Source organism: Homarus americanus, unplaced genomic scaffold (assembly GCF_018991925.1).
Source record: "Homarus americanus isolate GMGI-L3 unplaced genomic scaffold, GMGI_Hamer_2.0 scaffold54332, whole genome shotgun sequence".
Taxonomy (NCBI): domain Eukaryota; kingdom Metazoa; phylum Arthropoda; class Malacostraca; order Decapoda; family Nephropidae; genus Homarus; species Homarus americanus.
Window position 1 is genome coordinate 888,915 of NW_024744014.1, and position 13,903 is coordinate 902,817.

General features: G+C 36.9%; 1 protein-coding gene across 1 annotated transcript in view; it reads right to left on the reverse strand.

Moving 5' to 3' along the window:
* Positions 1 to 13,596, reverse strand: part of LOC121877615 — a 35,119-nt gene extending 21,523 nt beyond the window's left edge. The window contains exons 1-4 of the mRNA XM_042383419.1: positions 13,465 to 13,596; positions 9,544 to 9,645; positions 2,121 to 3,359; positions 1,395 to 1,579 (exon numbers count right to left, since the gene is read on the reverse strand). Of these exons, the coding sequence (XP_042239353.1) occupies positions 1,395 to 1,579; positions 2,121 to 3,359; positions 9,544 to 9,585 (1,466 nt within the window). The 5' untranslated portion in view covers positions 9,586 to 9,645; positions 13,465 to 13,596. The remainder of the gene's footprint in view (positions 1 to 1,394; positions 1,580 to 2,120; positions 3,360 to 9,543; positions 9,646 to 13,464) is intronic.
* Between the last annotated feature and the right edge of the window lie 307 nt (positions 13,597 to 13,903).

The following is a 13,903-nucleotide window of genomic DNA, read 5'->3' on the forward strand; positions in this document are numbered from 1 at the left end:
CTCATGGAGTGGCCTGAGCCTTTGCAATGGTCACAAGTAATTTTTTATTTTATTTTTTAGGCCAAGTGTTAAGTGAGAACAAAAGAGTAGCAGCTGATGTCTCGTTAAGACGGGACCATAAATTATAGTCAGGGGAGTGATAGTCACTTTTCTTAGGTCAAGTCATGGGAAAACAAGGGTGGGTCATGTAAAATCTGAATAGGTCAGTGGATTTACATAGGGTACAGTTGCAGAAATGTGTTCTTACACCCCGTGTGGTAACTTGTGTCACAAACATCTATGTCGCAATAGTAGTACAGTACCGCTGTTTATGAATGAATGAGTATTGGTCATGTAACAAAGGACGTGATTCATTCAGAGATACTACGACTGCAACATTGCCATTTGGAGACATGGGTTACCACAGGAGGTGTAGAAACACAATGTGACCCCGGATTTGATCTGATGACATATTTGGCAGCTTAAGTCCCACATTCATGCCATTTAATAGAACTTCAGGTTGACACAAGGCAACGATGAATTTTGACGTCTATGATGGCATTGCAAAGTTTGGATTTGCTTATCAGAGACAAACAACTGTTAAAAATGAAAGTATCAAGGTGCTTGTACAATTTGGAACCACCTGTATCTGTGAAGCACCTTTCTCTTCAATGGTATATAGTACAGTATGCTTTGGTCCTTAACCACATAAACCCCCAGGTACAGAAAATTAATCAAATGATCATATACAGTAGCTAAAAAAAAAAGTATCTGTGCATACTCTGTGTGAAACAATATGAGACCATGGACAATAGGTATTGGGATATATGTGTATTATCTCCTTATACTATGTGTTTGTAATCACTTAACCGTTTATTTTACTCCTATGTGCCAACTCACCCCGTGTTGGATACTTGAATGGCGGTGGGTGAAGACACGCATACCAACCCTCCCGAAACATCACAAGTTGTACATATAATTTCAGAAGTCATTGGACCCACCCTGTCATGTGTCAGTTATGGTACTTATAATAAAATTGGATAATAAAGAGTTACAACTTGTTTTACACAGTTAAGTAAATGTATATAAAGGCAATGACCATTATAAGATGGGGTTAAGGACCTCAAAAAGCCATTGTTAAGTGATCGATCATATACTGATGGTAATAATTTATGGGGGAAAATAGGTTCCGTTCCTGAGCCCCTGAAGAACCCAAATAAGTTTTATATCCTGCTGCTATAATGATTAATTAATGTCTAAGTGACTCATTTACCATAAATTAATGAACGTGTGTGTGTGTGTGAGGACTTGGCAGGGCACCAAGTTAATGTTGTTGTCGCTACATCAAGAGTTATATCAGATTCCGTTAAATCGAGAGTAGAGGTATGCAGTACTGTAATATGATTTTAATATACTTCTTTGGTTTCTTTTTTGCTGATTCCACTGCCCCTTCAGTGTCCTCTTTACTTGAGGGTTTTTCTGGTGTGTGTTGAAGAGTTCTGAGCCAAGCAGAACCAGTCTTCAGGACTTCCTGCTGCTCTTTAGTTGATGGAGGCGGTGATGGAGCTGACCCACATGAGATGCTTGGATTATCACTTTCCTGGGTAAATGTAAATTATCTCTATTTAGTTATGGATAATGATATTAGTGCTGATATACAGGTACAATACATGTGTGTGTGTGTGTATATTTAATAAGAGAATTAAACAAAAATAGAAAATGTGTACTTAATCTGCTATGCCCATAATAACAAACATATATTTATAATTGATATTTAAGAATGTAACTCCAATATTACCCAAGTCAGCCTCATGTGAAACAGCTGTAAAGTAAAGTAAGTTACCTTCTCTTAGGGGGGAGGATAGTTTATGGAACACTAAAGAGCTGGTAGAGGGGAGGGGGGGAGGGGGGAATACTGTACTAATATAACATTAACAGGACAGAGCAAAAAGATGAAATCAATATTTCAATGGCAAATACATAAGTTTGTTCAATGCTGTACTGGATAAGATTAGAGTACTTAAATGTCAGTTGATTCATATGTAGTAGTGCAGCATACAGTACAGGTATTGTGCTTCAAATACTGTAATATAATGTTTATCTTACACAAAAATGAGTGTTACAACTCCTAAGTTACTTACCAAAGAAGGCGTCCCATTATGGGAAGGAGTGTCTTTCAACGGTGAAGAAATACTGTCAATCTCTACGTCAGACTGACTATCAGCCACTTTAGTCACTGGATTACCATTCTGTGAACTGTTGTGTTCAATGCAATTCTTATCACCACCACATGTTTCTTCCTTATGTTGGAGAAAATAATTTTTAAAAAATGAGGATCTAGAAGTTCTTTCTCCAAGATTGTGATCTTGTAAATTCCTTCTCATATTCCAGTGATCTCTTTCTTCAGCCTTACAGGTTTTGAAGTTGTTGGACTTATTGTCTACGTCAAGGTTTGTTTTCCTTTTCATAAAGTTATTTTCAGCATCTTTTTTCTGAGATTCATTATACACACATGATGACTCTTTAACAGTGGTACTACATTCTTTCTCCTCTACTTTAGCTTTTTCTTTACTGAGTCTTTCTTTCTGTCTTTCCGGAGTGTATCCCCTACTGAGCTTTCTCCTTTTGAGTATTGACTTTGCATTCTCATCTGTGATAGAAGCTTTTACACTGGGTGTCTCAGCCACATCTTGAGTTATTTCACTCTGTGATTTTAAATTTCCAGCACCATCATGTAATTGTTTAGATGTAAAATTAATACCTGTACTGAGGTTTATGTCAAAACATTTAAATTTGTATACAGTTCTTTGCTTATATTGTGATCCAAGAATGGGGGAAGTTGGCTCTATGTTGTTTATGTCATTACCTGGGGATTTTGTTGGTGAAGAATATTCATACAACTGTCTTTTAGGTTTAATTTTCCTGCGTGAACCTATGATTGGTGACACTGTGAGGTCTTTCTCAAAACATATTTTCCTGTCATATCTAACTTTTTTAGGAGTCTCCAAAGTGCTTGAAGGCAAGTGTTGCTCACCAGAGTTGGCAAAATTTTTTGTTACTGGTGTTTGTAATAAATCTAATCTTTTGGAATCCAGTTTTAACCTTCCAGTTGATTCTGAAGAATTTCTGTGACAGGGCCCTTCATTAAACACACTGTCTATCTGACTCTTAATGTTTAATGATTCAGCATTCCTCTTTTCCAATTTCTTTGGAAAATCTAATGATGGTGTTTTGTTTTTTGATAAATTAATGAGTTTTACCCCAGTTAGAGAAGTAATTTTAGAGGATTTTGGGTCAAATTCTTCATCACTGCTTGACCATTCAATGGACACCTCAGGTGATAAAAAGTCCTTGAGGCTGGCCTCCCTCTCATTCCAACCCTGAAATTATGAAGAACTGTAAATATTTTGAAAATATTATTTAACAAAAAAACTGATAATATATAGTACTGTATACAACAAATATTTACTCATTATATTACAGTTGTTAGATACTAAGAATGACATAAAAAGAGAGAGGGGTGTATACTGCTATTGATTTAACCCATCTTTGTTAAGTGGGAATATGTTACCCAGAGACAAAGTATACTGTACATATATCTCATACAATCTTGTCTTGAAAACAAACGAGTCTACTCATCACATAGATCAATAAACTCCAGGTGACTGTTTAGTTATAACTTATAATGGCAGGGAATAAGCTTACTTCCTCCTTACAATATATGACACAATAATGTCTATGGTGTTGAAGAAAAAATTAGTGTCTTTAAAAGCTGTGATATCAGACATGAACACCATAAATGTGAGAAGGAAGGAACGGAACTATGAAAAATAGAATTTTATCTGGCCACTTCCCTAATTATCTGTCTAGCTAAATGTCACTGTCTTCTTGTCCATGTACCATACAAGACCTACATAAAGTACAGTACTGTATAATTAGAGAGAATATTCAGAACAGTACGGTAATAAAGATAAATTCTTGCTTTAACATTATCTATCCCTTCCATAACCTGAGGTCAGCCAACACCCTGCCTACTTAAATGAGTGGTCAGGGTAGAAAATCTAAAGCCTACAGACAAGGTGGAAAGAAGCCAGCAAGCCAAGTGATTATACAGTACAGGTACCACTCTACCTATTATTAATAGAGTGTATCTGATGCCAAACTCCCTCTGGAAGTTTCCTTTCCAGGCTTGAGAGTGAAAGGAAATCTGAAGAAAAAAAAAAAAAAATATAAGTGATACCCCCGTTAGCCGGAACAATTGGTGCAGAGCATTTCCAGGAATAAGAGATTTCCGGGTAACAAGACAACTCTCAAAGCCGGAAAAAAATCTCTCATACCCGGAATTTTCCTGGTAACGGAAAAATTGTCTCAGAATTTCCAGAAAATGCGCCTCATTATCATCTCTCAAACCCGGAAAAATCTCCATCCCTGCAATTTTCCGGGTATCAGGAATTTTTTTTCAGAATTTTCCGGAAATGTGCCCCTCAGAAAATTTCAATTCCACCTATCGGAGAGTTCCGGGTTTGAGGGATTCCGGCTAAGGGAGATATTACTTGTATGTGTATCCATGAAACACCAATATTTTTAACTGTGTAAAGCCAGGATTCCATTCACGTGGCAGCGGCAAAAATATATTATTTTGAAATGTGCACGGTGTTTCCATTGGCAAGGTTGTGTTAGCGGTAGCGTAAGCGTTATGCATTTGCAGCACATGTCAATCGCTCCCTGTAGCAATTGAATTTGAAAACACAACCGCATGGAAAAGGACGCCGGAATCCCACATTGTGATGTCACTATCCGTGTTTGCTCTCCTCACCCAGCAAAATTCCTTAAGGAAAAAAAGACTTTTTTTTTGTAAAAAACAGTTTTTTGTGATATAGTCCAGAATGCGAAGTCTAGCTTTATATCTAGGCATGTAAATGCCTAGCATTGACCCAAGGCCTGTTTGGATCATCCTTACACTCAATGTTCTCCATCAGCTATGTGGGAGTCAACAGCAGCCTGTTTCCACTCATAGTAACCAACACTTTTGCCCCAGGTGGAAGAGGTTGCCAAAATGGGGACAGGATGAAGTCAGTCTCAACAGGTTCTCCCTGCTCTAGTGACTGAACACTATGATTAGTGCCAACTTAAGGGGATTTTATTTTTGGTACAGTATTTATACATCTTAACACGGTGAGGAAATCGAGTGACTTATTTTGATTATTTCTCTCGGATATTGTGTTTGAGGCAATTTTTTATACGGTCTGGTCAAGAATGGTGACCACGGCTCGTCTAGGAGACTGAGAAGTTGATTTCACTCAGAATATATCCCAACCTATTTTTGTAATGCATTTATATAATACATTTAAAAACCTAGCAAGTGTTATTTCATAACTTAACTCATTAAGCATCAATCGTTATTTATCATTTTACGAGATCCATACATTTTTGACACAAGTGTTCTAAAATGAAGGTTCATTGAAACAATAAAAGGAAGACTAATTTTTGTGTCGCTTAATATTTATCTACGGTTCCTATTGTTTCCTGTTTATAAGCATGACTCACCTTATACATATTGCAAGTTGCTGCCTTGTGCAAATGACTTCGCTGTTCCTGCAGTTTCACCAAAACCTCCTCATCAACCAGAGAAAGAACATACAGTATGCAAACTGCTGTCTGTTCAGATGAAAATATTCTTTGAATTTTTCTTCATCCAAGCTTACATCTTTTACCAGAGTATTGTAGGCTCCATATTTGGTCTGATTCAGCAGCAATCTATGAACCCACCATCTATGTTTCCTTGTCTCTCCCTCCCTTGATTTACACATGATCTTATACAAACCCATGATGTTTAATAGCAAATCATCCTGTTCATATAAGGCTCGTAGCTTCGATGCACTAGGAGCCATCTTTCCTGCCCTATTCCTGCTAACAGACAGTTGCATGCAAATGGAAACAAAGGTGTCCATTTTTCAGGGCAATTTAGCGCAAACGCATCCCACAAATGCATACCACAGACACATATATGGAATCCTAGCTTAAGATCATGTTTCTATACCACCCAACAATTTTCCCAAATAACTTCATAAAATGGCCTGATGGTCATTTGGGGCAGTACTGTACAGTAGGGTGTGTCAATTTAGGGGGTGAACTGGCTAAATTGAAAATCGAGTAATTTGGTAGCAATTTATTGTAGTCTTTAAGCATGCAAAACAATATTCTGGCATAAATTTTTTTTTATAATAAGTCCTACCTACATCAAATGGATTTTTAAATGTACATATTTGTGAATTTATAACATAACCAGCGTTTGCACACATGTTACTGTTTCAAGTTTCAAATTATTATATTTTATTATCCGTAGTCTATTTGAAAGTAACCAATGCCTTCATACTCTCTTTGCTTTGGTTTCTTGTCATCAGTAGTCTGCTTGCTATTTGTGCTTTGATGTAACCTTCTCGCCTCTCGTGGCTGTAAACATGGCCCGCTGCTTCTGTGACCATTTTCACACATCTCTCCACACTTTGAGTGTGGGAAGGCCACTTCGGCACCTGCATTGGAGTCTCTTTAAGGTTTCTCAATTCTTGGCTAGTTAGACTTGTTGTCAATGGTGGCTCTAAGACTTCCAAACTCAAGTCAACCAATTCTGACAATTTGGTGGCATTGACGTTTATTGGGGGAACTTTTCTTGAATGAAACGAACAGTCTCCCAACTGGTCGTCATCTATTAGCGTTCCTCTAATCTTTAGAATGACTTCTACAGCCTCGGTTCGGAGATTGGTACATTGACTGCAAAGCATTGCTTGCAAAACTGCTTCTGATCGAGCATACCAAGCGGACCTTCTTGCCACAGGTAACACGATGTCCCTCACTACCTTCCTCTGTGTTCTTACTAGCTGCAATTGAAACAAAAGGTGATTGGGCCCATCCACCCACATAGGATTAAGTTTCACACTAAACCACTGGGGAAGATAAACTCCAATAATAAATTCAACAATTAACCTCAAATTCTTCAGCACTTTGCCCTTCAATTCGTGTTTGGAAATCCAAATCCTGCAGAAACGAAGAGCTGTAGTTAACCAACGGCTGTGACTGACAGGTCCAATCTCCAAGAGAGCCAATGACTGAGGCACTTCTCCTGATCTTATTGCTTGGGCAATACGATAAGCATAGGATTGATCTGTGCTGAGATCTTTGATGACTCCTTCAGACAACGCCGGAAGGGGAGGGCCAACTTCGACCTTTGGAAAGGTTGTATTTATTTCTAGTTGTGTTGCTTCATCCAGCATGATGCCAAGGGGACCTGACCACTTGTTGTTGCTCTTTGTAGGACCATCAAGTTCCTGGATGAGATGACGAAGAGGTAGCTCGCCTGTATGTAAATCACATACAATCCAAACAAGTCTTCTTCCTAGTTTTTTCTCTAAATGCGTCATTACACCCCCCTGCCATCCGGTGTTCACTGCAGTTGAATCTCCACCAACAGCCTGCAGTGAACTGCCAAGTCCTCTCTCCTGAACCCAACATAAAATATGATCAGCAATGACCTCTGCATGTTTCTTCCCTTCTACTTCAGTTTCGGGAGCAAAGTGAAACAAAAACCGACCACCAGGCTCAGAACAGACAGAGTAGTGTTCTTCTTTGATGAGACCTGGAAACTTTCTGTTCACTCCCTCTACTTCTAGCAAAACTTTTGTGTCATCTATTCTTCCATCAAACAAAAGACAGGAGAGCCCTCCCTCGCTTAAATCTTTTTCATGCTGATCAGATATTTCCTTCATTATTTTTTCTTGTGCTCTTCTAATTTTATTATGATCTATCACCAAAGATACATCCTCTCGGCTGATGAGGCCTGCATCTATCCAAGCGGCAGTTGCAATTTCTGCAGCCTCACGAAGTCCAGCATGGTGGCGAATACTAGCTAAAGCAATGTTTGAAATATTTCTTGTGTTGTATTTCATTTTCTTTGGTAAAGGTTCAGATGGCTCTTTGGAACTATCATCTGATGTTGCTTCCTGTTCATCAGAAGAACTATCAAAGAAGTGATAAACATCTTGACACAGCTCTTCCTCTCTTTGGATGGCTTCTTCACTCTTCATTTTCTTCTTTTGTTCCCTCTCTCGGATTTGTTCTCTCTTCTTGGCATTAGCAATCTGCTTCTTTGTTTCTGAATAATCTATTGAACCCATTTGCATACTTCCTTGGCCTTCTGCCTTTGTCCTCTGTGCCTTTATAAATTCAAGCTCTAAAACAGGGATCTTCTTTTCACGAGGACAACCACAATCAATGTGGGAATTATTTTCTCTCTTACCTGAGTGAGAACAGTTGGATTCAGAACATAATTGTATGGAGCACTTGCAGGTCAAAATGTCAAACAGAGTATCAAGTGTGTGCAGAAATTCATTTTTCCTGGCCAAGTTTCCTTTACCAAGTGATGTTTCAACTGCTTTGTGCCATAATTTCGTTAGTTTTAGCTCAATAGTTCGACACTGATTAATCACAGGTGGTTTGAATAGTGCATTAGCTTTTGTCCATTGATGCAGAAGAGGGACTATCATGTCATTTATGAGTTCTTTATCTGTATAGTTCCTTCTGTCCTTTGCATTTTTTTCTCGAAGGAGTAACCCTAATCTTAGCATGTCTCTCACTGTTGGAAGTTCTGATACAGGAAGCTCCTTCCCTTTACCAACTAGCAGGCTCAAGTGGGTTGACAACTGACTTCTTGTCTTCAATTTTGACATCTTCACACTATCTGACAAATAGAAAAATATTTCAATGTTTCATAATTCAATTGTTGTTTCAAAAAATATCAATTTGTTTATCAAAAATGCTGTAACAGAAATAACATAATAATTTCTTAGAACATAATGTTTTATACAATGATATAAGTAACTGCGACAATCAATATGCCCTACTTACAATAATTAAAATGTAGAATTCGTCTGGTAGAGTAGGTGCAAGTGCAATGAGAGCAAACCACCGTCTATGATATCTAGAAGGAGAGTGAGCCGGGCGCCTTATCCTCACGCTTGGTACAAGTCAAAACAAGAATTAAACTGTCCCACACGGAGAGCCTGTTCATGTTCATGTTCTGACATGCATATTGTACACAAGCTATAGAACCATAAAATACTCCATAATCCATATGCTTACATGAGATTAGTTAATATCAAGTGAATAATTCTAATCAAGTCTCATTAATTTGTTGAAATACTGATATTTGAAACTTTAAGGTATAATTGATGTAGGTGAGGGTTATTTCAATTCATTTTTGTTTGCTAATCTCAAGTTTAGACATAAAGAGGCACAATATTTTGACTACCAAATTTGATTTTTAACATGTTGACAAAATTGACACACCCTACTGTACAGTATACATAAACCATACTGAATACTAAGCTGTCAGTACACACAGGCAGTATGACAGGCACTGCACCTGATCATTTTGACTTCCCAACCAAAAAATTATCTTATCATTCACAACTAAGTGGATCAGGATAGGAGGTGAGTGTTGTATCCACACACCTGTTGATATCATTAGAAGAATTTTAGAAAATCTTTTACAAAAATGCAACTGCTTACCCGCCATGGGTCCTCACTTTCTTTCTTCCTTGCTGATCTCATGGTGACAGCTTCAACCTAACCATTACTGCCTCATCTACTTGAGGAACTTGCTTTATCATTCTGTAAGATTAAAAAGTTACATTTCTTAATATACTGATATTGTACATTATTGTACATAAAATCAAGAATACAGTATGTACTTTGTATAAGTTCATATTATGCATAAGTACAACAATATTTCAGTGAACATAGAGCCAAGGCCTCCATTAAAAAAGTACAGTACTAAAATTTTTTTTCGATATAACCATAGCATTCTGAAGTCCCTAACTACTGTAGGTCAATGGCTGCTAAAATTCAATCGAATTTGAGATTTTTTTATGATCTTTCTCCCAACTTTCTTCAAAATTAGTTTTCCAAACAAAGAACCTATCACTTATAATACCAGTGTCTAAAGAGAGACCAATACTGTATAGCTTTCTACAAAAATTGGAAGTGAGTACTGTACTGTACTATATTTGCAATCAATGGTGCAGATATTGTACTGGCTTTAAATACCACTAATCACTGGACATTCAAACCTTTGAGTTTAGTAATGGACAAGTTGACGGTTCTGGGCAAACACAAGAAATACACTCTGCCACGTTCATAGAGTGATACGGTATATATAATTTGTAATAAAGGTTTAAAGTCCTGCTATGATAGTAGAGATAAGTTTATTTCTCTAGAAACAGGCCGCCATTTGCAATGACGTTACTACTGTAGTTTCAAACTCATCGCTGCAGTCAGAGGTAGTAGAAGGGATGGCCTCTTCAGACCCCATATATCACGTTCAGGTAAGTTTTAAGGGTGTATTTTTATGGTCTACGCCATGGACATTTCGTAAGTGAAAAATGTGCCGTGAAGAGCAGCTTCAAACATAGTTTAGATGGATATATCAGCGATAGGGGTTGGGTGTAAATGGGACTGCCCACTATGGGTCAATAGGCCCGCTGCAGTTTCCTCCATTCTATGTTCTTTTAGACATACAAAATGCCCATGTTCACACCAGCTCAGCTGTCATGTGTTCTTACCTGGTAGACTTTCTTTTTTTTTTCAGTGCATTTACAGAGTATATCAGTATAAGATGGAGATACGAGTAAATTTAGAAGTAATGACATTGTCTGGACTTTGTTTTGAGAAAGCCTGGTGCTAGTTAGCAAGACAACATAGTGCTGTTATTGTTTTGATGATTCACTAATGAACCACTAAGATATATCATCATTTATATTAATTAATGGGTAAAATTTTACTTTAACTACCATTAGTATTTGGATGCTTACTGTAGATTCGAGATAGTCTATATTGGGTAAATTTTAAGTTTGGGTCATCCCTGTACTTAGACATGCAGACTTATATTTTTTTCTGATGGTTTGCAATGTGTTACGAACAATTTAGACGTTCATTTCTATCGGAAATCACTAGTTTTCAGTTACTACCGCCCTTACTGATGTATGTTAAGCTAACCTTATAACTCATCATACCCTAACCTAACCTAACATATCTGTATTTTCTTATGCAATCAAAAAAATTTTTTTGCTTCAGAAATCCTGTAGAGATAATGTGTCTTATTGTTTAAAGTACTTAATCAAATACTGTAGTTAGAATCTTAAGGTTCCCCAGATGACCAAAACCAAAATAAAACCAATATTGTTTGGAATGTTTATACAGTACTATGAAATTTGTTGTATGGGCAGCTAATATCCATTGGATTAGTTCATGTGCTTAGTAATATTTATAGTGTATATTCAAAATAGTATTACTGTTGCACAGTAAAGCACATTTAATTATCTAATAATATTTATTTACAGAGCCAATCAGCCGAGAAGGTTGGACAACTATAGCTGGCTGCCTCTCGCTGGGAAGCTCGCCCCAACCAGTGACATCACAACCAATCACAGAGCTTTTCACAGTCACGTGACTTTTTAGCAACTTTAACCCTTATTTTTGACACTTTTTGGCACAATTTAATTAAAAATATCATTACCAAAGTGAATTTAAGCATTTTCTTTACCCATTAACCTGCCCTCTTATGAAAAAATTCCAACCGTCAACTCGTCCATTGTGAGTACTGTATTGTATTTGGCACATGAACTTTATGACATGTTTGGGTAAATAATCAGGTGCCTGCTCATTCTACTTTCAACAGAGGTCAGGATAGCTTTTGGGTGCAAATACGTATGTAGTGTCTGCTCCAATAAGTTAAACTACCAAAACTAACCCAAACTAATGTAGACTGACGTCAATCCTAGAATGGGTAGGTTTGGTTCGTTCGTCTTATCTGTGACAAATCATGTACGTAATGTAAAGTAAATACATGGTGGTGCCGGGGGCTAACACTTCAAAATAAGATTCGTGTTCAAGACAAAAAAATAAAATAAAAATAAATAAATCGTCCTAAAAACTACGAGTTACAGTTCCTCCAATTGTTTGAAGATCTTACTCTCGGGCAGTGGTCACCAACCAGGCCCAAGATCATTTCCCAAGCCAATGTGAAAGGCAAGGTCTACCACTTACAACAATGAGGGTACAAAAAAAAAAAAAGAAGCCTAACTAGATCCAACTTTGTCTTCTCTTCAAGTTCAAGTGCATTAAATTCCACTTTTCAAATTTATATCACCAAGTAAACATCATTACTTGTGCCCAGTTTCACTATTCAATTTGGACATAAACTGAAATATATTTTCCATTTGTAGCAAAACTCAAAATATTTTGTACAAGAAATAAAATTATTTTAACACAATTTTACATTCGTTAGGAGACCTCACCAACCTAACCAAAGAAACCTACCTAACCTTACCTAACTTCATAGCTGGGGGGCATATTGAGCAGAAAGGTATTACTGTATTGATGAATTTACCAATGATGATTTATCATAGAAAACGAATTTGAAAATACTGCAGTTTCACATAGTGGACATTGTCGTAGTTATGGCCAATGTGTTAAAAGTGCTTCTTTAAAAGTTCAACCTAACCTAACCTTAACCGGGTAATATTGACGACTATACCGCAAACATCAAAACAAATAAGTCGGCGGTATAGTCATCAATATTAGCCAAAAGAAAGAACTTACTGTAATATGGTATAATTTTATGCTTTTAAAGGAGGTGAGGGCAACCACCCAGACAGTGCGGCACACTGGCGTTGATCAAAACATCAATATGTTTGCCTAAGTGCCTAATTATCTACGAAACTCATCATTTACCTAAGAAATGATTATCATATCAGAACTCACTGTTGAAAATATAGTAAGAAAATAAAATGGTAAATATTTACTTTAGGACATGAGTCCCTAGGGGTTGACCATTATGTTTTTCCAGTGTATTTTGGTGTGTTTTAAACGAATCTGACCTTTATTTTTGGCGGAAATTTATCGTTTTTGCCCCCCCCCCAACAATAATGGGGGAGAGCCTGGGAGAAAACGAGTCATCTAACCTAACCTAACAAAACCTAACCTAACCCATAGCCGGACCCCCGGTAGGCCAAGGTTAAACTAACCTAAATGTTCCAGTAGTTAAAAACTTTGGGGCACGTCATGTCCTCAAGTAAAATAATACCTGGCTGGTTAGTCCTCAATATTAGCCTCATGGTTAATGTCATGACATGAATATGGCCCTACAGTATTACCTAATCTAAGAAAAAAGTTTGTTGCCTGTCACAGGTCGGTGTTCCAGTATAAAAAATAACTATTCAGTCTGTATCATAATTAAACCATGTTCAAAAACCCAATTGGGTTATTTCAGCAAAAAAATAAAAAAAATATAATCTGCAGTGGCTATATGAGGTGCCCGAAGATTTATTTACCAGTGTACAACATATCTATTAAACTGTCATAAACTGCTGGTTAAGTCTGGCGATATATCATATTTAATATAACCTCAGTAATTATCATAATCCCGTATACCTTTTATTAAACAGAAGAGTTCAGAGAGTGTTGTTTCTTTCTCGTGTTAGCGGTAAACTTAAGAGTGGTGCCAGAGAGTGTTGTTCCTTCACACTATGTAAAGCAAAATTAATGAAAGCAGTTTATATCTATTATTTATAAATCTAATTCAGAAATGATTTTTGTTGTAGAAAATGTATTAACAAATTAAGTTGAAGTAATATATATAAACTCCTCTATATATTTCATTTGTTGGAAACTAATGGTGTTGTTGTTTAGTGAATGAATACAGTGACATCTTGCGGGCAGGTGAAGAACTAGGAGGTCAGGGCCGTTCCAGAAAACAAATTAGAAATTATTAAAAACAATTAAAAACTAATCAAATTATTTATTCGTTTTGCCAAATTTAAGTTATATATAAGTATACGATACATATTAGATGGCTTACCAAAATAAAATA